The following is a 25,470-nucleotide window of genomic DNA, read 5'->3' as shown; positions in this document are numbered from 1 at the left end:
GGTTTGAATGTCAGTTCCATCAATTAGAGAGTTGTGTGATGCTGAGCCAAGTTACCAACCTTTCCAAGCTTCAGATCTTTCACCTAAAAAATGGGGAGAGTTAACAATACCTGTCTCACAGAGTCAGCCTGGAGACTGAAGGAGCTAATATTCGTAAAGCAGAGAGTAAGAGCCAGGGAAGCACTTTGGAAAATAAAAACAGAAACCCGAGGGCACCTTTCTCAGTGTGTGGATGCGAGGCTGGTTTACGGGGCTTGAGCTGGGGCATGTTTGCATAGCAAGAGGTTCAGAAGCTGAGCCATGAAGTATACCAGCTCCGAGGAGTAACAGACCCTGGACTGAGTGTCTTCCAGGTCTAACCAGAGATCTCTTCAGCTGCCTGCGACTAAGCAACTGCTCCAAAACAGCCTCATATATACTCTCGTGGCCAGGGCCTTTGTGAGCCCAAATTAGCTGGAGAGGGAACTAGATACTTGGCTAAAGCACCCACCCCACCTCCACCATGTTTTTCTCACAACATCAACGTGGCACAATGGTCCAAATCCTGCTCCAAGTATTTGTGATCATATTTTAAAAGTTAAGAGAGGTTCTACCTAGTTCTGAAATCGCTGGCCTTAAAGAATTAATGGGGCATAGCAAGAGGCCAAGGGTGCTACCAGTTCATCAGACAAACCACATCAATGCCCAGGGTCCTCAAGAGGAAAGAAGAAACAATCACAATTTATGTTGATCATGTCCGTTTACATTTGGTAAGTTCACAGGCCTCAGTCAACACAATTACTCTCAGGAAACCCTCCTTGGTGACCGCAGTATACAGTGGCCTATGAACCCAAGCCACCTATGGCTAGGTAGGAGAAGCTAAACTGTAGGGCTGACTTTGGAAGAGAATGCACATGGCTGTATTGACATTTCACATGGTGGACCTCTGGCCAGTGTCCACAAGACCGAGGGTTCTCTTCCGGGCTGCTCCCTCACTGCTTGACTCTGCGTCGGCTGCGTCCGTACTGTGGGCGGAGCTTATTGCTATGGCACCTTCCATTCCGTCCGCGTTGCCTCCATTTAGCTGGAGAGGGACAGAGCCTGGTTCCCTAGGGCGTTTCCATTGTGGCCTGGTGACAATCCAGAAGATGAGTGCTCCAAACACCAGAATCAGAAGGCCCAGGGTATTTGTAAAAACACCTTCTGGTGGGAATGAATGGTACGAGGGGTGTTTCCTATGAAGAAAGTGAAAGTGGATCCGGTTACAAGCACACAGCATACACTGAATCGACTAATCAGGGTGAACCCTGGTAGAGCTTCAAGGTAAATGTCCTTAAAGCGTGGCATTAAAGACACATAGAGGCTATACTATGATTCACACTGTAGAATATGATAAAACTATTAAAGATCTCAATTAAGAAAAGACTATAACACTTGAGATACCTCATATCACTTAAAAACTAAAAAAGATACAGAAATGTATACATACTATAGTTACAATTAGCATAAAATACACGCACACCCCCAAAATGAATACACAACTCATAACCCAATAATTTCACCACACATTACCTTAAAAATAGTTAAAACTTATTTTTTTATTATTATTAAAAGAGTTATTTATAGACCTAGAGAGATGGCTCAACAGTTAAGAGCATTGCTGCTCTTCTAGAGGACCTAAGTTTGGTTCCCTGGCACCCACGCGGCAGCTCAAAACTGCCTGTAACTCCAATCCCAGGGGAATCTAACGCCCTCTCCTGGCCTCCAAGGGCACAGCATGCATGAGGTACACAGACGCTTATCAAAGTAAAATCGCTCATACACACAAAATAAAAATAAATCTTTTAAAATGGCTATCTATATAATACTTCCCTCGTGAATATATACTTTACATTTTTCTAGCTTACGTATTAAGAGAAAGAAGGCTACAAACTTACAGGACAAAGAACAGCTTTTCTGTCACTCCCATGAGAACCGTCGCAATCACTGTTCCGAAGAGGAGGAGTCCAGAATACACGTGTATGGGCATGACGATGGCCCGGAGAGAGAGCGGAGCCCATGGAAGCAGAAAGACGAAAAAGCCTACAACAAGCTGAACACCAGAAGAACAATGGTTATCATTTAACTTTAGTTTTAAATTATTACTATTCTACCTTAATCTGGTGGCACATGCCTTCAGTCCCGGCACCTGAGAGGCAGAGGCAGAACCAGGGGTTAGGAAATGGACAGCAAATTTCTTTCTTTCTTTCTTTTTAAAAAATATTTATTTATTTATTATATGTTAAGTACATTGTAGCTGTCTTCAGACACCCCAGAAGAGGGCATCAGATCTCATTAGGGGTGGTTGTGAGCCACCATGTGGTTGCTGGGATTTGAACTCAGAACCTTTGGAAGAGCAGTCAGTGCTCTTAACCGCTGAGCCATCTCTCCAGCCCCTTTCTTTCTTTTTAAACTTTTTTTATTTTAAAGAAATATATGTATATGTATGTATATATATATATGCATGTACACCTGCAGGCCACAAGAGGGTATCAGATCAAATTAGAGATGGTTGTGAGCCACCATGTAGTTGCTGGGACTTGAACTCAGGACCCCTGGAAGAGCAGCTGGTGCCCTTAACTGCTGAGCCATCTCTCCAACCTCACAGCAAATTTCTTTATGGACAGTTCCAACATCCAAAGTTAACATTCATAATAATCCCTGGCACCTTCTAGAAAGTTCCTAATGCCCACACAAGCATATGTGTGTATGTCTATATAACAAAACTCTCTTTGTCTCTGTCTCTGTCTCTGTGTGTGTGTGTGTGTGTGTGTTTGAGACAGGATCCCTCTAGGTTGGCCTCAAACTTGCAATCCTGTCTCAACCTCAGCTTTCCAAACGGTAGGACTGAATGTGCCCTGTTTACATGGTTGATATTTTTAAGTGTATATATGGGACTCCTTGCTTCCCCCCGCCCCAACAGTGTATCTTGGAGATGGGCAGATATTTTCATTTCAATACATTCATCCAGTTTAATTTGTTTAATACTTAATACCCCAATTAATAACATTTGTTTATTAAGTACAAAGGGAAATAGTTTTTTTATTCCTTCCCCTTAAAACCAGACACAGGACATGTAGTTCAATCTGGTCAGCCCACAAAGCTATGTGGCTAGAAACTGATGCCAGCCATGGTGGCCTTTCTTTGGATCCCAGCACCTGGAGGCAGAGGCAGTCAGATCTCTATAAGTTCAAGGCTAAACTGGTTCCAGGACAACCAGGGTTACACAGAGAGACCTTGTCTCAAACACCGAAGACAGACAGAGAGAGAGAGAGAGAGAGAGAGAGAGAGAGAGAGAGAGAGAGAGAGAGAGAGAGAGAGAAGCTGATACTGTGCTTCACAAGGAAGAAGCAGACGCTGTCTGGGTTAACTTCCTCAGCAACTACGTCTGTGGTGGGATCCTTCCTTACAGAGGCCAGTAGGATTTCTGCATAAGCTGAAGTCTGCTCCACCCCTCCAAGTCTATTATTTTTGACCTCTGGCTCCTGTCCAGTAAGTATTCTCCACTCCTCAAGAAAATGTAGCTGCTATCAGGTTATTGAATTTATTGAATTTAGTGTAACTTTTTTCTTCAAGCACTGATTTCGAATTTATATATTTAGTCAAATTTTAAAAATTGAGAAGACGGGAGACAACTGTTGTACCTATTCCTCCTTCCTCGTGCACAGCAGGGAAGGAGCGAGGAGAGAGAAGCCAGAACAGAGGCCCGAGTGGGGTCCAGAGCCCTGAGACCTTAGAATCCATGCAGCTCACCTTGGTAAGGAACGAAAAGCTTTGGATGGGCTGTGGGCCTATTTCACTGTTCACCTAATATTCCTATATCTGAATATGTTGGAAACGGCCCAGGGAGTCACTCTTGGTCTTTCAAAACATTCCCACAATTCCATCCCACAATTCCTTCCAGCAGTATCAAAAGGCGAACTTCCCGTTGCCTAAGGTGTGCTTTCTGTGCGGAAATACAGATCAGCTCAATGAAAGCTAGAGATTTATAAAGGTGGTTTCTGAAATGCACCCTTTCATCTTATTTTTGAGGCCTCCCAGTGGAATACACAGTTCTTATATTCTTATTTTTGACCATTTCCACCCCAAGATCCTTACTACTATCTCATTTTTGTGACTTATCATGTGTGCCTGTTTTTTGAATTTTTGTTTTTGTTTGTTTTCATCCCCCTCACCCCCCACCAGGGTCTCACTGTATAGCTGGATGTCCTGGAATTCCCTATGCAGACCAGGCTGGTCTCGAACTCAGAGATTTGCCTGGCTCTGCTTCCCCCCTCCCCCCCTCCACCCTCCGAGTGCTGAGATTAAAGGCCTGCGCCACAACACCAATCAGTGCTGTATCTGTTGTGATCTTGGAGGATGCAATGAGTTCAGTAGACATTTCAGGCAGACCCTTGCTTACAGAATCTTTCAGCAACTTAAATCTTAGTTTTGCTTTTCAAGAAGTCAGTCAACAGAAGAAGACTAGTCTTCAAAGGACAGGGGAAGTGTTACAGAACATTTGACTTCATTGAAAGTGTTTCAGAATGTAATGATGCGGATATAATTTGTGATAACTTATGATAGTCTAGTCTTTATTTCCTGTTAACAGTTTCAGTCTCACCACCTTACAAGTGGAGAGCAACATAGAACATAGTGGACCCAGAAGCTCGAGACATTCTTTCATTGTGCCTATGTATATAAGAAAATAGATGTCAATTAAAAAAAAAAGATTTATTTTATGTGTATGAGTGTTTTGCCTGTATTTATGGAACTATTTGGGAAGGATTAGAAGGTGTGACCTTATTGGAGGAGTGTGTGATTAGGGTCAGGCTTTGAGGTTTCAAAAGGCTATCACCATTCTCAGTCAGTCTGTCCGTCCCTCCCTCCCTCCATCCCTTCCACTTTCAGATCATGGTGAGCTCTCTGTGTTCCGCCACCACGGCATTGTTCTGCCACCCTAACTCTAACCCTCTGAAACACTAGCTCAAACTAAACACTTTCTTTTGTCAGTCTTCATGATAATGGCGTCTTTCTTATCGCAATAGAAAATGAAGGCTCCGCTGTAGTTAGATCATACAATTTTGCTTCTGTAGCGTCTGCTCGGAACAGTTGAGCTTTCCTCGGTTAGTTATTGCTCTCTTTAAATATGCAGGCATCTTCTACTGTGCTAGTTTATCTCACTTTAAGGAGCAGATGTGTTAGCCTGGCTGACCTCAAAACTCACTAAGCAGCTGAGAACGACCTTGCATTTCGGAGCCTCCCGGCTTCATTGCCAGGGCTACAGGCCTGTGCCAGCGCCCTGTTGTCTTTTTTTTTTTTTTAAGCTTTTATTGCAAAAATCATTCATGAGAGCAGGACTCATCTGCATGGCTAGCTTTCACACCAGACAGCGTTTGCTTCTCGGGGTTGGGTGGTGGATTTGACGGCTCAATTTAATTACAGAAGTACATGGAAGCATTCCCACCCCCTTCATCTTTCTGCATATCTACCTATACACTCATTCCTTAATTCTTGCATATATTTTGAAATCTTTGCTATGAACCAGAAGTTGTCTTGAGTGCTTGGTCTGCTACACAAGGTGAATCAGCTTCCTGTGTTCCTGGTACTCATGGCATTCGCATAAGGCTTACTACAGCACAGCCAGGGGTGGTTGCACATGCCTGGAATCCCAGGACTTGGGAAACTGAGACAGGAGAATTGCAGCAAGTTCCAGGACAGGCTGGGCTCCATAATCAGATTTTGCCTTTTTTTTTTTTTTTAAAGATTCATTTATTTTATTTATGTGAATACACTGTAGCTGTCTTCAGACACACCAGAAGAGGGCATCAGGTCTCATTACAGATGGTTTTGAGCCACCATGTGGTTGCTGGGAATTGAACTCAGGACCTCTGGAAGAACAGTCAGTGCTCTTAATCCTGCCAGCACACCAAGCAAGCCTCAAAGCAGGCTCCTCCCTCTATTTAGTGACAGTGGAGTTGGTTTTGCACCTCTGATTTTTCCAGCTGTCTCTGCAACCAGCCTCCTGCAGACCAGCTTTCAGATGATTGTGTCTTCCAAAAAACACAAACAAAACCTCACCAAATGCTCCCCCAAGTCTCCAAACACCAACTTCGGCTCACAGTGGTGCTCAGCAAGCAGCTGCCCACACTGCCCACGGGTTTCCACTCCTCTCGTGCAAAGCCCCTAGCAGAGCCTTTCTGCTTCCTCTTCCGTCCACTGCAACCTCGTCTGTGCCCGCCAAGGTCATTTCTGACTTCCCATCACTGATACTGATGGACAATGTCCAAATCGTGTCTGCAGATCTTTCCAGGGGCACAAGACATCCCTCACATCCCAGCCCCCAGGGTTCCCCTTCTTATCTGCCCACTGGCTCTCATTCTTTCCATCACTTTCTTCCCAAATGTACTAACATTTACACCCTACATACTATCAGTGTCTATGCACCGGTGTTCACCATTTCAACCCCCTTTCTGTGCCGACACGTCTCTCTGAACCCCAGCAAACCCCTTCCACTAGACTTCTGATAGTGATGCCTCCCAGTCATGTTCCATACCCAGTGGCAGCCTTGCCTCCATCCTATTATTCATGCAGAGCAAACTTCTCACAGGCTATTCTATTTACCTAGAAGTCACTTTGAGCTTCTAACCCCAGGATTGCAGCTCAGGTCTCAATAGTATCTCCTCTGCCCCCATCCCTCCTTTATCATCAGAGCACTCTCCCAGAAGGATCAACACCCACCCTGTCTACCAAATACTCTGATCTTCAACTCCCCCCGTGGCTGAGACCGATCTGACTCCTGTTCTACTGCCTCCCCCTCCCAAGGGCTGGAATCACAGATATGTACCACCATTCCTAATTCATGTGGTACCCGGGATTGAACCCAAGGCTTTGTGCATGCTAGGTATCCTAGCCTGACTTTCTGTTGCTGTGATAAAACACTGAGCAAAACCAAGCTGAGGAAGAAAGAGTTTATTACACTTTACAGATTAAAGTAAAGTGTAATAAAGGGGGAAGCTGGGGCGGGACCTCAAAAAAGAAACCCTGAGGCAGGAACTGAAGCAGAGACCATCCTAGGACACTGCTTGCTGATTTTCTTTGCGTGATTTACTCAGCAATGAGGCTGAGACTAAAGCCGTGGCTCTGGGCAGCGAGGCATTCTGCCCTCCAAGTGAGGTCCCCAGTACAGGCGTTCACCATGACTCTGTCTTCACTGGGAAATTAAAACTGCTCCCTCTGTACTGAGGATTTACCTTGGCCCCGCACACACGCAAGGCTAATGATCTACACTGAGCTGTATCCCCAGCCCCTCCGTTTTGCTACATTTTTGAGACATTGACTCACTAAGTTACCGGGACTTGGGGGACTGGCTTTGAATTTGTGGTCCTCCTGCCTCAGCCTCCTGAGTAGGTGGGATTTACAGACTGATGTCCTGTTTTCTTTATTGTTGTTGTTGTTTATTTTGCTTTGCTTCCTGCTGAGTTAGCCTTCTTTACTCTTTTAGTAAGCTCTTCCCACAACACCCTGCGGGTGGGGAAATGTGTAAGGTCCTGATACTGACACGGTGCTGCTCAGAGCGCAGTCCTTTCCCTTTGCTGCAACTCAGAACACAGCTTGACTCTCCACACGCAGATCTCAGAAGGGCTTTCCGCTGCACCAGTTATCTGAAGAGTCTTAGCTCTCTAGTGGCTCTTAACCCAGGCTCCAGCTTTTCGAGACATACTACAGAATGAGTCAGCTTAATCATGATAAACCAAGCTGCATTCTCCCAAGCAAGCTCAAGGACTCAGGCAAGCATGTGCCACAGTGCAGTTTGACCCACAGGAGCCAGTTCTCTCTAGACATAGGACCAGAGGACCCGACTCAGCGTGTCGTGGATGACCCTGCTTGGCAGCGAGCACCCTCATGCGCTGAGCTGTCTCTATGGCCCCACGTTTTTTCTATTTGGTTGACTTTTTAATTATTATCCTTTCTTTATTCATTTTTATTGTATGAATGTTTTGCCTGCACGTATGTCTTTTGATATGTGTGTGCCTGATCCCCTTGGAGGTCAGACGAGGGCATCAGATACCCTGGAACAGGAGTTACAATACAGATGGCTTGTAAGCCACTGTACCAGTGCTAGGAATGGAACCAGGGTCCTCTGCAAGAGCAACCAGTGACCTTAACCTCTGAGTCATGTCTCCAGTCCCGACTTTTTATTATTAATGTTTAGAGGTGCTTGCCCACTGACACACGACACGTGACAATTCCCACAGTTCTCGTGTCACTTCTGTTTACTTTGATGCCTCATGTCACATACATTTTAAAAGATTGTGTAGTAAATATGCATTTCCCCCCATATGGCTTTTGAATTTCTTATTAACCTTCTAGCCTCCCCTGTCTCACACCATATAGATTACACACACACCTTTCTTTGGCTTAGGTTTTTGTATTTAGGTCCTTAATCTAGATTTTTTTTTCTTTATATGTGATATGGTATGTATGGTTTACCTAAATGTACAGACTCAGTTAAGTAAGTGTTCTTATAAGATAAAAAATTTCTTGTACACACTTGGACTTTCCTAGCCTCTCCGGTCCTTCCGCCTGTGTTTGCTCATGTGCCAATAACTCAAGGTATCCTTTCATTTCCATCTCAAAAGTTTCTTGGTTATTTTTGGATATTTATTCTCTTCTGCATAACAATTCTTAATGATCCCCACTAGGTTTAAACTGAAAATTGTGTTAAACATAGATACTAATTGAAGAGGGGAAGCTATTTCTATATTAATTTTCCTCTTTCATTATCATGGTATCTTTACAATGTTTGTGGTGGTTTGAATGAGAACTGTCCCCAAAGGATCAAAGAGACGAGTGCTATTGAGAGGCGTGGCCTTGCTGGAAGAAGTGTGTCACTGGGGGGACGGGGGGCGGGGCTTTGAGGTTTCAGAAGCTCAAGCAAGGCCACGTATCCCTCTCTCTTCCTGCTGTCTGCTGATCCAGATGTAGAACTCTCAACTACTTCTCCAGCACCATGTCTGCCTGCTACCTTCCATGACAATAAAGGACTAAACCTCTGGACCTGTAAGCCAGCCCTAACTAAATGATTTCCTCTGCCAGAGTTGCCTTGGCCATGATGTCTCTTCACAGCAGTAGAGCACTGAGACAATGTTCTATTTTTTGATGATACTTTATAGTATTTTATATATTTTGCTTATAGGTACTATGCTTTTTACTATTCGGTTTATTCTTGGGTATAATATGTCCTAACCTTAAATAAATGAGGTCTACTTTGTGTGTGTGTGTGTGTGCACATGTATGCACATATGGATATGCAGGGGCCTGTGCACATGTGTGTGTATGAATGTGGAAGCCATAGACTGATGCTGAGTATCTCCCTCTATCACTCTCCACCTTATTCTTTGAGACAGCCTCCCTGACTGAACCTGGAGATCACTAATTGGCCTGGCTGGCTGGCTAGTATGCTCCAGAAAGGTGTCTATATCATACCCTTCTCAAGTGTTCCTCTGTGCCTAGCTTTTTATATAGGCATGGGGATTTAAACTCTGATCTTAATGCTTTCACAGCAAGCACTTTGCTAGCTGAGCCATCTCCTGAGCCCCAGCAGGTTCTATTTCTACAAGGTGTTTATTGCTGGAGTAGGCAAAAGTTATGTATGCTCTCTTAAATCCAGCTGCCACCCCAAACTCTACTTCTAGTCATCTGTTGGTTTCTAGACACACATATTGTGATCTACAAGCTGATAAGTGAGTCACAGTTAGCTATTTCTTATCTATATATTTCCTTCCTCTTGTATATTAGTTAAGAACTCTAAAGCAGCGCTGGATGACAACATGGTAGCAAGTATTAATGTCTTACTTGTGCTTTTGATGGAAGTATCTTTAGTGTTCTGGTTAATCTAATACCTGCTGTTAGGTGTTGGTAATAGCAACCACGATCACAGATGTATCCTTCTGATGTGTGGCACACAGTAGGCCCACAGCCAATAAAGCTTGCAGCTTTCCAGTGGAGAGTTATGATAGTTTAAAGTACTCACTTCTTAAAGGTCAAAGGTCTGAAACTATCCAGATCTGATGCCTTTTTAATCCCTGGATTTCATATAGCCTTTGAGTTTTTTCCCCCTATTGCTATTGATCTTTATATGGTTCCTAATTCTTTTTTTGGATCAAATTTAGTAGTTATATTTGGCAATAGGGAAATTCCTTTTTCTTTCTTTAATTATATGATCATCTATATCTATTTGGGGGTCCTGAGGATTGAATTGAAACTCCACAGATACTCAGGACACACTCTGCCTGTGAACAATCTCCAGGCCTTATTACTGAATATTAAATATAATCATCTCCCCTAACCCAACATCATTTGTGTCTGTGATCCTATCTGTGAGTTCTGAGTGTTGCATATTTTGTGTTTTATCAAGTTAGGCTTGTTGTAACTTAGAATAAGGATTCTCTCTGTTGTTAACGACTTTTTGTTGCTTGCTTGAGGTAGGGTCCCACTATGTAGTGCTGGCTGTCCCAGAACTAGCTATGTGGGTTAGGTTGACCTTGAACTCACAGAGATGCTCCTGCTTCTGCTTCCCAAGCACTGGAATTAAACCATCACACTAGGTTCTTTTTGTTGTTTTTAACTTCTAAATTCTCTCTAATGTACATATTAAGTTACAGAACAAAGAATAAAAGGTTTTGTGGGGTGTGTGTGTGTGTGTGTGTGTGTGTGTGTGTGTGTGAGTTTTAGAGAAACCAGACTAAAAGCCATATCTAATAGAGAGAGTCTTCATTTATCTATGTATACATTGTACTACTTACTCACTTAACCTGCTATTATACAAAAACAGGTGTGCTAAAGAAATTATTATAAGATACAAGAAGTAAAGGAAAAACAATGAATGATGGCCACTGGAGATACCCATGTCTGCCATTTAACAAAACGCAGGGCTTCTGACTGAGCAAGTGACTCAGAAAAGGCATCTGGCTCTGTCCATTCAGCCACTTGTGCTCAGAAATAGAGCCAGCATACTTAATCTACAAGGCAGAGCCTGTTGCCATCTGTGTGAGTAGACCAATAGTAAAGTGAGAGTGTGCATGTCTGAAAGCCAAATATGAACTTGGGTATTTTCATTTTTACCCTCAGTGGGTTCAATGATCCTCCACCAAGAGTGCTCACACACAAGCTAGGCCATCAGTCTGGGAGTTGTGGAAACATTGACACTAAATGCTAGTGGCGGCCTGAGTCCCAGTTCTGCCATGGCTGTATAACTCAAGGAAGACTCCTTCCCACTGCATCCCAGAGTCTGTACCAGATATCTCCTCAGAAGGATGAAGGGAAATTCTTGGCATAGCACAGCCTGTGGCTACATCCTGCTTTCTGCCTTAGCACAGGGAAAGCTAAGGGAACCAACCTTTAAGAAAGAATATAGAGCTGAGCGAAGATCTACAGAGATGCTAGTGAGCCAGGTAGGTCCCCCCAGCAACCTATGAACTCTAGTGGCTCCTGCAATCCTCACTCCTAAGGAGAGAAGTCTCACCAGCTGGTGACAACATGGAAAGGGTCCCTCAGATCCACAAGAAAACTCCAAGGGAGATTACCCTGAGGACACATGATCTGAGCAACGTTCAGCTATCCAATCCCAATCCGAGCTATTCACCTTACTGATTGGGCAGATCACCATGGATTCGGGATCCCCTCCCCCCCACTGCATCTTCCTCCTGCCTGGCTCCTTTCCATCACAAACCCATAACTCCAGAATCTAAACGATTTAAATAATGAAGACTGTCCAAAGAGATTAACCACTATTTACTGAAAATGTATTTCAATTCAAGGTTTTTAAAAAAGATATATTCATTTAGAAGAAAAAGAGTCAATGTCTAGTAAGGGCCTGCTTTTTAAAGGGCCATTTATTTTAGGATAAGTTTTGGGGTTCTATGTACCCATCCCAGTGTCTCACTTTGCAGCCATAGAAAAGTTCACAATGATCCCAGCCAGGAAGTTGAATAGACACTGTGCTCTCAAGCAAGGACACTGAATCAAAACCATTTACAAAGATTTTTCAACAACATGGTGAAGAGCCTAGAAGACTCAGAACATTAATTTTTACTGTTATGTCATCAAACTGCTGAATAATTATCACGCGCCATTAAATTTCATTTCAGTACAATGTTTTCGGAATGCATCCCTTTACCAATCCATGCAAAGAATAAATAAAATAATCACTGTGCCTTCAAAATCTCACAAAAGGTTAAAAAAAGAAAGTCAGCGTTATCACTTAGAAAAGGTTAACATCAAGATGCAGTAGAGAATGTAGTAAAGAAACACAGCTCCCACCTAGGCTAGCCAGTTCAGAGCATGGGACTGAAGTCTGGACGGTGTTAGTCTAGATGTTAGGAGCTATCAGTTTCCCTACTGATGGATATCAAAATGATAAATCATACACCGAGTTCCTAAGCTGTGAATTCTGAGGGTCATTGTCCCCTTGGGGCAAGAGTTATTTATTCCGGACACAAATGGAAGAACAAGTTTAGAAAACATCTGTGGTGAGGGAGGCACTGACCTGTTGGATGTAGAGTATGAGAGCTGTCAGTCCAACCCAGCTGTGCAGACTGTACATGTGGGGGACTTTTTGGACATTGTGGTACTCAAACACAGCCACCACGGAGATGATGGCGAGGATGGCAGCCACAGCATTTAACCCGGCGTGGATGGATTTCATCAAGAGCTTGCTGCACTTCCAGGTCCATGGCAGTCTGTACACGATGATGGCTAAGGAAACAAAGTATTTTAAAAATTGACACAAAGTAAATCTTTTGGCCCGCTGGACAGCTTTTTTTTTTCTGAGGACCGGCTACCCCTTGGCTTCTGCTTCTCCCAGCCTCCCCCTCTCTCTGGGCTCCTACTCAGTACCCCGTGCTGCCACCTCATCCCTGGAATGTAGGCCCCAAAGAAATGGATGCATGTATTCACTAGCAGACACCACTGTTAGTGCCGCCACCACTTACTGAGATGGCTAAGAAGGACAAAGCACTTGCCACCAAGCCTGATGACCTGAGTTCAATACCCAGACCCACATAGTAGAAAAAGAGGAGTTGTACTCTAATCTGGACAATTGGGCCCTGGCACCATGTTCCCCATTCACACTCATGTAGAGATAGATAGATAGATAGATAGATAGATAGATAGATAGATAGATAGATAGATAGATAGATAGATAGATAGAAGAGGAGGGAAAGGGACAGAGAAAGGGGAAGGGAAAGAGATTACACATTCGTTCCCTGGTTTAGCATCATTTAACACACACACACACACACACACACACACACAGTATCAAATAAACATTCAAAGACAACTGTACTTCCAGTTAAACATTTGATTTTTCCCAGTACTACAGACAACATAGAGGAATGTGCCAAAACTTCACATAAAACCGAAACCTATATCTCATTAATTGTTAAAACTTGCTTCTTTCTCCCTTTTCCCATTATTTCTCTCAAAACTTGACTTTTGAACCATCTGCATTCATGCAAAAGTGTTTCTCTTGTGGGTAGTTATTTTGTGGAGAGCCAAATCTGACTATCATTACCCAGGCTGCTCTTGAACTCTTGACCTCAAGAAATACTCTTGCCTGAGCTCTCCGGTGGCAAGTAGCTTTAAACTGATTGCATACTAACGTTCCTTCTCTGATGGCAGCCGTCCAGTGTACCTAACCCCTCACTGATGACTGTGGTCTTCAACACAGTTCCTATTATTTACCTGAGGGGAAGCCATGAGGCAATTCTGACCTGGATACATGCTTGCCACTGGCCAAAATGGACAGACAATTGTTAGTGAAGAGTCTGTGGTTCTTCCTATCACTCTTTTGTTTCCACTAAGGTTAGGATGCCTCCAGCCTTCCCTCTTCATCAGCCTGCCTCATGCTTGACTCTCACCAGCTGCAAGTTCTAGCTTAATGTTATTTTTTTTATGTTGTTGCCAATCTTAACATTCGTTCCTTGGGTGGTGGCAGTAAGAGCAGAGGAAGTTGTGTGTGTGTGTGTGTGTGTGTGTGTGTTATGCTATGTGCGGTTGAAAGGATTCTTTATAGTTTTAATGTTAAAAGGTGTTTTTTTAAGCTTGCAAACCCTGTAGCCAGTTAGGTTTAACTAGTCTTCATGGCCAGCTGTGGTGCAAGCCACACAAGGGTTTTCCACATCTGTCCTGGCTTCCCACTTCTGTCCAGGCTTCCCAGAGGCTCTGCTGCACAGCTGAATGTGTTCAAAAGGAGCTCAAGACAAGTGAAGGACATCCAGGAATGCTGTATTTTCAATGTTGTTTACACATTTTCCAAAAATATATAAATATCCAAAATGCCATCTATTCGAGGAAAAATGAGTGAGCTTAACAAATCAGACCACGTTTATTAAACAGGAAGTTCCCTGAGCTCCAGCAGCTGCAAAACCGCCTGCAGCGGGGTGTAGCTACTCTTGCTCTCTGTGAACCTAGACTCCATTCCTGAGGTGCAGTGAGAAGGCCGGAGAGGGAGCAGGGTGGTGTCATGAAAACAAGGGTTCTGCTGGGGCCAGCCCGAAGGACCATTCCCTTCAGGAGTCAAGGGGAACATGAGGATGCCTGAGACAGACACTTCAAGTGTCTTCAGAGGAACAGCAACGAATGGTGGAGCACGCTACTGTAAAAACGTTAAAAAGACGAAAGGACGAGGGGGCTCATCATACCTGTGTGTAATTTTTCTCAAGCATGTCAAGAAGAAAAGACAGTCATTTCTGTTTAATCATTAGGAAATTCATTAGATCCTAGTTGTATAATCAAAACTCAAAGATAGGGCTGGAGAGATGGCTCAGCGGTTAAGAGCACTGACTGCTTTTCCAGAGGTCCTGAGTTCAATTCCCAGCAACCACATGGTGGCTCACAACCATCCCTAATGGGTTCTGATGCCCTCTTTTGGTGTGTCCGAAGACACTGAGAGTGTACTCACATATATCAAAAATAAATAAATCTTAAAAAAAAAAAAACCTCAGGGATATAAGAAAATATAAACTCACTAGGAGGTGATCTCTGCTTTGACACCAACTTTCTTCCCATATACAGTTATTTAACACACACGTATGTGTGCATTTATGTATGTATATGTATTTTGGTATGCTTGTGTGTGTCACATGTAAAGTTTGAGTTTTTCAAACTGAGATCAGGTGAGGGATGGAGGACTTAGGTGCAGATAGGCCCCCAGACAGAGAAAATACTTGATCATAGTTCTTCTCTATTTAACCCTCTGACTCATGAAGGAAGAAACATGTCTATCAAATATTAGCTTGAGCCTGTCACAGATTGGGAAGTCACACACACAAAAAAAAATAACAAAGAAGCAGTTATTTCTGTAGTCTCAGCACATAAACAGAATTTCATGTTTGTTTTGTTTTTCAATTTCATTTTTACAAAGTAAGATATAACTGGATAGTGTGGCTCTCCCATCTGTCATCCCTACCCTGAGAGGTTGAGGCAGGAAAATTGCTGTGAGTTCTAGGCTAGTCTGGGTTACAAAGTGAGTTCCAGGCCAAATAAAGCTACAATGAAACCATATCTATCTATCTATCTATCTATCTATCTATCTATCTATCTATATCTCTCTATATATTTGAACATTGAATATATTTAAGCCATACAACATGATCTTCTGTATTGTGAAATGGTTAGGTTCACCACTTTATGGTTTATGATAAACTGACATATCAGTTTTATTGTGACAGGTCCTCTTCTAATATTGATATATTTATGTGCATGCTTGTGTGTGTGTGTGTGTGTGTGTGTATACTACTGTACTTGTGTGGAAGCTATAGGACAACTCTCAGAAGTCAGTTCCTGTGACTTTATGGGGTTTGGGGATTGACTTGTCAAGCCTGCCCGCAAGCTCCTCCACTGACTGAGCCATATCGCCAGCCCCCATCCTCTTTTAACAAGGAGAGCTGTAGAAATAGCTCAGAGGGTAAAAACACTTCCTGTGCAACCATGGGGACTTCACTTTGGGCACTGGGGTTGAAGCAGGTCCCAGGGCTTGTCCCCAGGGTCCATCTATACTAATTGATGAGTTCCAAGTTCAGTTAGAGACTTTTTATCAAAACTAAGAGGAAGATACTTGGAACTGACCTCCAGCTGCACACACACACACACACACGCATGCTCCAACACATACCTGTGCATATATAGAACACACAAACATGTACCAGTCAAATTCTCAAGACAGAGTTCAATGCATACAAGCACTAGTTTATGTAAGAGCAGATATAGCTTTCAAATAAATAACACGCATTCTGCTCTTGGGCCCACTTCAGCCTGAGGAGAATTTAAGATTAAGGGTAAGCCATTGAGTTTGAAGTACACTGGAGTTTTCAATCACTTGTGCGAGGCCTCCTTAAGCATGGTGGGCCATTCTCCTTCCCTCGTAGAATAAACTATTATGTTCCCTCCTGACAGAATGTTCAGAGCAGCAGCATCCGTTCTTAGAACTCACTTCCCCGTGCACCCACACCTTACCAGATCCTATCCATAGGATTTTAACTTTAAATGGGAGCAAAGGGCCCCCTTTAAAGCCCTGTAGTGGCTAAAGCAAAATGGGGGAGTTTGCAGCACACGCAAATATGGAGAAACCGAAAGGAAGACAGTGATGTGTGGGTGAATGGGATTTGGCTCAGCATCTGGCTCCAAGATGACTGAAATCACAAAAGCAAGTGTTTATTAACAAATGTATGTATGAAAAGGATCAGGGCAGAAAGGATCAATCAATCAGATGTTTTTAAATATTGAGGAGGTTTTTTTTTTTTAATCTTTATCTTTATTTTATGTGCTTGGGTATTCAGCTTGCATGAATGTCTCTGCATCTATGCAGGAAGTGCCTAAGGAGGCCAGAAGGCGGCATTGGGTCCTCTGGGACTGGAGTTACAGACGACTGTTAGCCACTGTATGGGTGCTGGAAATTGAACCCCAGTCTTCTGGAAGAGTAAACTGTGCTCTTAAACACCAAGCCATTTCTTTAGCCCCTATCCAGGAATTTTATGTCACCAGAAAAATTTGCTGTATTTTCTTGTACCTCATACCAATATTATTATACATTAGAAAAGAAAAAAAAATACACCCAAAACTGGACCTGACCTAACGCAGTTGCTTGACCACGCCCAGGTTGATGATTGTTCAAATGAAGGAGTTGAACTTATTCTCCCAGCCAGTTGTAAGCATTAAGGACTCACTGTAACCCTACACTCAAATGGCCTGGAACTCAGTTTGTAGACCAGGCTGACCTTGAACTCACAGAGATCCTCCTGCCTCTGCCCTTTGAGTGCTGAGATTTAAAAAGGCATGTATCACCAAACCAGCTATAACCTACATTCTTTAAAAAAAAAAATCATTACTCATCTCTAACCAAATCGAATGGGAACAACTTCTAGAAAGAACAGACCTATCCACCTTCTTTCCTTCCTTCCCACCTAAGGAGACAACCCCAGACAGTGCTGAGCAAGGACTCTCCCTGTGACAGCCATCCCCACTTGTGCTTTGTACAGCATTTGGCATTCAGCAGCTGCTATATACAGTGGCACACTCCAGTTGTCCCAGTGCCCAGGACACAGAGGTAGGAGGATCACCGAGAGTCTGAGGCTAGCTTTTCTGCAAAGAGAGTTGCAGGAAGCCAAGGTTACATAGCGAAACCCTCTCTCAAAAACAAAGACATGCCAATCAACCGACTGGGATAATACATGAGACTCTGGGTTAAGAGGAAACTCTGAAAAGAACAGTCAAAGGCTGTCATCACTCCAGCCTTCTTATAATTTCAAGAAATTTGCCATGTGCAAGAAAACTACGAAGAGAAAGATTTCTATCTAGTGTGTCGTTGTTAAAAGGGAAATCGCTGAAGCTGATCTAAGGACATTTTAAAGAGGCCTTGAAGACCAGAGGAGAACTCGGATGTTTTGTTCCTCGGCACACGGATAAGTTGTCATTTCTTTGACTTGTTTACTTTTAGTTTGAAAAAGTTTCTCCCCACCCCATTTAAAGTATTTTTAGTTTATTTTTTGTTTATTTTTATTTCATGTGTGTGTATGTCAGTGTAAGGGTGTCAGATCCCCTACAACTGGAATTACAGACAGCTATGACTTAAACTCAGGTCCTCTCAAACAACAGCAGCCAGTGCTCTTAGCCTCGGAGCCATCTCTCCAGAATCTCTTATTTTTATTTATGTGTAGGCATGTGCAGGTGAGTGTGGGTACCCACGAAGCCAGATGAGCTGGGTCCGCCAGGAGCTGGAGGTACAGATACTTATGAACCACCAAGTGAGATTTCCAGGAATCGCACTTGGGCCCTCTAGAAGAGCAGAGTGTGCTCTTAACTGCCAGGCCCTCTTGTACCACTTTTTAAATATCTGGATGCTCTTGGCAAAATGGGAGAACCTGGCAGCTTTGGACTGGCATCCCCACATCCGCACACCCCTCTGTTGCTAGGTGGAAGCTTCTGTTGTTGCCAGGCCTCTGCATTTCAGTCCCCACCTCTCCATGCATCCCTACATTTGGCTACATGAAGATGTGACCTGGGGTCACTTGTCTTCAGAAGTGTCGCTTGTTACCAGTGGTATTAGGCAATGCCACTGACAATAAAAGCCCCTGGCTGTGGTCCAGGGCTACACTTTGAGAATCAAAAAAAAGAAACCCCATAAAGTCTTGATGAGAATGGCAATACTATGGGCTTCCCAGAGAGCAGTGGTAATTGCTATATCTTGTGTTTGTTTCCTAAGGCTACTGTGACAAATTACCACAAACTTTGTAGTTTAAAACAACCAAAATTTTGTTTGAGAGCTTCAGTAATGACTTAGCGCTTAAGAGCGCTTGGTGCTCTAATTACAGTTTCAAGGGACCTCTTCAGGTACCAGGCATGCCCGCGGAATACATACATGTATGCGGTCAAGACTCTTACACATATTAAATAAATAGATAGATAAGCTAATTAATCATTTAAAAAAAAAAGGAGAACCAAAATTTGGATCAGCAACACAGTCCAGAGAGAAAAGGAGCCTACAGCAAAGACTGATCTCCTGATTTCAATCCCTAAGACCCGCGTGGTGGAAGGAAAGAATTGATTCCCACATACAATCTCTCTCCATCTCTCTGTCTCTGTCTGTCTCTGTCTCTCTGTCTCTGTCTCTCTCTCTCTCACACACACACACACACATACACACACACACACACACACAAATGAGGCAGCTGTCAACAAAGGATGCCAAGTTCGGAGTGCGGGGTTTCGTGTTTAGAATCCAGGGCCTCTGCACAAGCAGCAGATGCTTCTGACCACTGAGCCATCCATCCAGGCCCCGAGGGCGTGGGTTTTTTGAAGACGATAGATGTAAAATGTTGACGCTATGCCAACAGGGGTAGAAATTAACAAACACTAAGCGGGAGAGTTGATGTGGAGTGCTGTGCGGTTGTGCAGGCCAGGCAGAGAGGAGGTTCAGCAGGTGCTTAGGCAGTCACAGGCTACTGAGCAAGAAACCTGGGAACAAAGATGCTTTTCCATTAGGACAGGGCTCCTTTCTTCCCCGGGTTTGGCTAAGTGGTGTTTCTAAACTGCTGAACAATCGCTAGGCAAGAGGAATGGTACTCGTACTTCAGATGCTGCTGTTATTATTATTACTATTATCATTGTAAAGGAGTGGCTGTAAAATTGCATTTTGTTGCTAACAATTTAATGATGAGACAGGAATAACTCATGCACCGGTGATTTATTGCCAGGAGTGTAGCTCAGTGGCGAAGCACTGGAGTGGCATGTATAAAGGCCTGGATTTGTTCCCAGCACAGAAAAAAGAGAAATTTCTCATAAACTAGAGGCAGAGGCTTGGAATGCAGCTCAGTAGTAGAGCATTTGCCCAGCGTGTACAAGGCCTGGAGTTTACTCTCCAAAATAATGGGGAATAAAATAACAGGAAAAAAAGAACTACTGACCTATCATGCGCATCTAGGTGCTAAGAATACAGCAGGAGCAAAATAATTGTATGTAACAGGTGCTCTGTTGGTTCCATTATTAAGTGACTCACATGTGGGTTTTTGTAACTAAAACATGTTTTGAGGTGCTCTGGACTGTCCCTTCACACCATATGAAACCCCCATTTCCCAGGTTCTGGTAGACTTTGTTCATCAACGCTTCTTTCCCAGATGCCTTCTGGAGAAGTCATTTGAGGATTTTGTTTTTCTATTGTTTTCTTTGCCAGGGTTTAGTGCATGAGCCTTTTCAAATATATTTAAGTGATCTTGGAATTTGGTCACTCAGAGACAATACATTAGGAGGATAGTCCAGCTGCCTTTAGTCACTGCTCTCTTTTCTTTCTTTCTTTCTTTCTTTCTTTCTTTCTTTCTTTCTTTCTTTCTTTCTTTCTTTCTTTTGTCTTTTAAATGTTACTTAAATGTAGTTAGATTCTCTCACAGAACCAATCTGAGATCAGTAAGCTATTGAATTTCTCTCCCTTCAGTTTCTGTCACAAAGGCAGTTGCACACACAGAGAGGAAGGAGTGTAGAATTGCCAAGACCTCCTTTCACTGATGTAGATGCCTGAATTTTCCACTTTTCACTAAAGAATCCATTCCAGCACGCTGAACCTTTAAAAAGGTCAGCTGCCACTTGGCGAGCGTTCAATTGTTTCCCTCTGCGGCCCTCTTTACAATGGCCAGTTTCTCTGGTTTCCCTGAAGTATTTTTATTTTGCAGGAAGCATTTGCTGTAGAGAAGCACAATGCCTCATCTAAACTCTTCCTCATTCATGTCATAGTGTGGCTAGATTTCACATTAGCCTGAATTTTTATTTAGCAGAGACTGGTGGCACACACCTGTAGCCTCAGGACTTGCAATGCTCTAACAAGAAGATCCCTTGCACGGTAATTCAAGGCCAGTCTAGACACCATAACAAGTGTGCTTTATTTTTTCAGACCCCCCCCATATCTATTATACTTTAGGAATACATATATTTCCATAAGTATGTCTGGTGAGAGGGACGGAGAGGAAAGATTTACTTTTCGCTTCTTTGAAAACCTTTTTGTTATGTGTAGTTTGCCTGCATATATGTATGTGTACCACATGCATGCCTGGCGCCCATGGCGGTCAGAAGAGGGTTAGGATCTGCTGTAACAGGAGTTACAGATGGTTGGTTGTGAGTCATCATGTGGGTGTTGGGAACCGAGCCCAGGTCCTTTGGAGGAGCAGCCAGTGCTCTTAACAACACAGCCCCATCTTTGTAGCTTCGCCCTGCCGCTTACTCCATTCATGAAGGTTCCAAGGACTCAGTCTCATGCTTAACAGTTTCAAATCCTGTTTGCTTAACACATATGTAAAGCACTTTAAACATATAGCAATGATTGTGTATTAGCTATTCCTGCATCAGCTCCAAATGCCAGTTTACAGGAGGTACAGAATAGCTCATATCACAGCCTCTACTAGAAATATAACATCGCATAGCATAAAAATCCCTGAAGCAGGGGCTGGAGAAATGGCTCAGCGGTTAAGAGCACCAACTGCTTTTCCAGAGGTCCTGAGTTCAATCCCCAGCAACCATATGGTGGCCCACAACTATCTGTAATGGGATCTGATGCTCTCTTCTGGTGTATCTGAAGACAGCGGCAGTGTACTCATATAAATAATAAATAAATAAGTTTAAAATTAAAAAAAAATCCCTGAAGCAATTACACACAATAAAACGCCACGCGACAACGTGGGTAGTGTTTGACCCGTGTTTTCCTCACAGCCTCTAAAGTCAGCATCATATGTCTCTGGAGGGTTTAGGATGGTTCAATATTTTTTCTAACTTTACTGTGGCTTGAAATCCCTTGAGTTTACTTTAAGTTTTGATCTATCTAATCTGATTTTGACCTGGGCAGTGGCAATGAGCTAGGCACTCAATCTTAAGGATATAAACAGTAACACTCTATGGTACACGGTTGCTAAGCCAAGAGTCAGGTGTAGCAAATGCAGCCTCAAGTTGCAACTTCCGATGGATTTGCTGAGCATCTAAGATGGTTCTAAACAGAGGAGGATCTGTGTTTGTTCCTTCCAGTCAATGCTGGAATGAGGAGTATTTGTGGACCAAGGTATGGAAGAACTAATTAGAACTCTGCATGTGGCTACATGTATGAAAAAGCTAGTTTATGTTCATTAACCACTTTATGTGATTAAAACGTGTTGCAACCATGTTGCAAACTGAGAATCCTTGTAACCAGGATTGTAAATGTTGACCAGACAAGCAGTGGAACATTAGCACAAACAGACATACTGAGCTTAGAAGAAACAAGCCTTGTCTAAGAGCAGCAGACGAAAATTCCAGTACACCCGTATATGTGTTTTTGCACCAAGGTAAGTAAGTAAACAGATTAAGTGCAAAGTTTAGAGAAAGTAGAAATCTTTAGGAAAAGAGTGAAATGCGTTCCAACATGAATGGACAGTCTCAAAGTATATTTTAGATGATGTTTCGGCTTGCTGTAAAGTCCATGTTTCAGAAAGTGAGCATATGGCCATAAAAGCGAAGAGCACTGGGGGGAGGGGAAATTGTTGAGAATAAGGCGCTTAGAAGAATTTCTATGTCCATGGGTTAACGCCTCTGCGTCAGCTTACACTCATATGTAAGACACAGTGAAGACACAGAAGATGCTCGGGAATGTTCGTACTTTTGTGAATGTCTTCTGTTGGGTTAACCCGCCTGACAGGTAACCCGTTGTCATCTGTGTTTCCCTCACCCTCAACTACAGCACTCGGTCTAAACATCTAAAGGGTCTCACAGCGTCCGGAGCTGTTCTGGGTGGCTGGAAGCCACGAAGAGATGTTTGGGACCATTTGATTAAACAGAGGATATTAACAACTCCGGCCAAACTAAAGCGCTCCACCGTGATGGAAAGAGTGCTTCTGGTGGTTGGAACTTTGGAACCTGGATATGTTTTTCTCATTTTAGGGTAGTGGCCAAATATGCAGCGAAATGGCTTGGATGCCTACCTCACACCACAGTAGCTCAGCGTTAGTAATACCTTCCCCAGATTCCCATGGAAGAAGGCTGACCACTCTTGCTGGAGGCCGTAGCACCGGTTTAAAGCATGCGCGGGACACACACACACAAACATTTTTCTTTAGGAACGAAGCCAGTGCTTCTGTTTGCTCATTTGTGGGACTTTTAGTATTGGTGAAGAAGAGGAGGCCTGTTCAGAAGTCAGGCTGCTAGAACCTGTTCCGAGCCTCTCAAACAGTTTGTGCTAAGCAAGCCCAGCACAACAGCTTGGCTTTTCTGAATGCATTCTCGCTGTCACCGCCTTTTTGGAAAAGTGAACCGTGCGCGGTGCCCCATTAGCTGAAGAAGACAGTGAAGATGATGAGTAGCATTGGAGAGAGAGAGAGAGAGAGAGAGAGAGAGAGAGAGAGAGAGAGAGAGAGAGAGAGAGAGAGAGAGTTGGACCCTGGGGCGTCCAGCCGTCCCTTGGGGCCACTCTCTGCCTTCATCTCCCTGTCAGATTCAAGACCGCAAAACTCGCCAAGGAACTTTCGCCACATCAACAAATGGAGCGCAGCCAGGCAACAGCCGGTGACTGATGGAGGTGCCCAGAGCTCGGGAGGAAAGAACAGGACAGCGGAAAGGATGGAGAGGCGCCAGCTGACGATGCTGCGCGGAGACTTGAGCTCCCCGCCTAGGAGACCTGAAACAAGTTCAAAGGCAGGCCTCACCAAAGCTGGGGTTTCGCGTCCCTGACTGCGCAGGCCCTGCCCACAGGAGTAACTTTCCCTAGTTTCGTGGACTCCTTGGAATCCACGACGGCGTCCCGGTCCCCATCGCACAGTGAGCCCGCCAACCCCCTCGAGGATCCCAGTACCGATGCCCTGGATGAAGACGAAGCCGGTCACCGCGAGCACCGGGTGCCAGTTAAACTCGAGCCCGCTGCCGTTCCAGCCAAGCCCCTCTCGGAAGTGCAGGACCCAGATGAGCACGAAGATCACCGACAGGAAGCCCACGAGCAGCGCGGACACCAGCAGCCCCAGGAAGCCCCGGTAGCCCTCCATGGCCATCAGCACCCCATGCTCCACGACAGCCTGCTGGAGAACTTGGCGTTGAGGCCGTGGCCTCCGGGTACTGCCCCTGCAGTGGGGCCGGGGCGGCGACTTCTCGGCGCCGTCTCCGCCCGTGGGGAGGGGCTTTCTCAGGGTAACAGGCTGTGGGGCCTCCCCGGGGTGCCGCGGGCCCAAGCTCCAGACGGTCCCACCCCTTACCCCCCCATCCCCCACCCCCGATCACGCGGCTGCACCGTGAGCTCTGGCTGCCGTGGTGGCCACCACCTGAAGAAGCATCCAACCTCCTTGAGTGTGAGTCAGTTCCTCACCAAGACAGCGCCCAGGAGCTCAAGCCTACCACTTTGCTTCAACTCTATGCACCTTGTTTCCTTATTTTTGGGGAGGGCGGTGGTACACACTCTTTGTCACCAGAGAGAGATTCACTGAAAGTGGTGAAGCCTGCGGTTGTAGTTATCCAGGCTTCCTGAGCCCCCCAGAGGGTCTGTTGCTGAGGGCAGCAGTGGACTTGGCCTTACCTCGTAAGGAAGCACCTGTAGGGATGAGAGTGTAGTGGAGCTCACCTGTGACCCCAACATTCAGAAAGCTGAGGCAGGAGGATAGCCACAAGTGTAAAACCACTCTAAGCTACATAGAGAGTTCCAGACCAGACCGCTATAGAAAGCCTGCGTCAACATTAAAACAGAGAAGAGAGAAAGAGAAGGCTGAAAGCACAGCTAAATTGGTCTTACTTAGGTTTGCCTAGCGCGCACAAAGACCTGGGCACAGTCCTTAGAACAGTCCTTAGAAGTGACACACCCCTTATAATTTTATCATGGGAAAAGTAGAGGCAGGAGGATCAGATGTTTAATATCATCCCCAGTTACATGGAGAGTGTGAAGCCAGCCTGAGATACATGCTGTCCGATCTCAAAAATAGTAACAATAGCAGCTGGAAAAGACAGAAATAACAGAATGTAAGCCACCTGCAACTTGCAGTTGCGCCAGGGAAGACAGGCAGCCACTGCCCTGGACTTGCCTGGAGTGTGCTAAGATGAGTTTAAAGATGTCTGCCTGCTCAAACCAATGTGAGCCTAGACCTTAAACCTCCCTGAGTGACTTAACTTAACAAAGAGACTGGCTTCCTGTCCTTTTCCGTTATCCTTGCCCTTCTAGGTGAGACATTGAGCATCACTATCAGAGGAAAAGGGTGCTGGATACCTCGGCTTCCAAAGTGCATTTGGGAACGCTCCCTCTAGCCCTTAGAGACCTTACAAAACACAGGAAAGGTGTCTCTGTGTGTGCACACCTGTGTGTGCGCATGTGCACATGTGAGCACACACATGTGTATATGTGCCTGCTCATCAAGGAATGGTTTTTCCAATGATAGGTTTTGAGGGTTAGTTCAGTAGGTAAAGGCACTTGTCACTAAGTGTGATAACCTG

At 44.4% G+C, this 25,470-nt stretch overlaps 1 protein-coding gene across 1 annotated transcript; it reads right to left on the bottom strand.

Moving 5' to 3' along the window:
- Positions 1–720: 720 nt before the first annotated feature.
- Positions 721–24,102, bottom strand: LOC110290000 (cytochrome b reductase 1). Its single transcript, XM_021156455.2, has 4 exons — positions 23,855–24,102; positions 12,548–12,756; positions 1,917–2,071; positions 721–1,214 (listed from the first exon to the last, which is right to left on the bottom strand). The coding sequence occupies exons 1-4, from the start codon at positions 24,045–24,047 to the stop codon at positions 911–913; spliced, it is 861 nt and encodes a 286-aa protein (XP_021012114.1). The 5' UTR covers positions 24,048–24,102; the 3' UTR covers positions 721–910.
- Between the last annotated feature and the right edge of the window lie 1,368 nt (positions 24,103–25,470).

The sequence above is a fragment of the Mus caroli genome, chromosome 2 (assembly GCF_900094665.2).
Source record: "Mus caroli chromosome 2, CAROLI_EIJ_v1.1, whole genome shotgun sequence".
Classification (NCBI taxonomy): Eukaryota; Metazoa; Chordata; class Mammalia; order Rodentia; family Muridae; genus Mus; species Mus caroli.
Note: the sequence above shows the minus strand (reverse complement) of the source record. Positions and strands in the feature narration are given on the sequence as shown.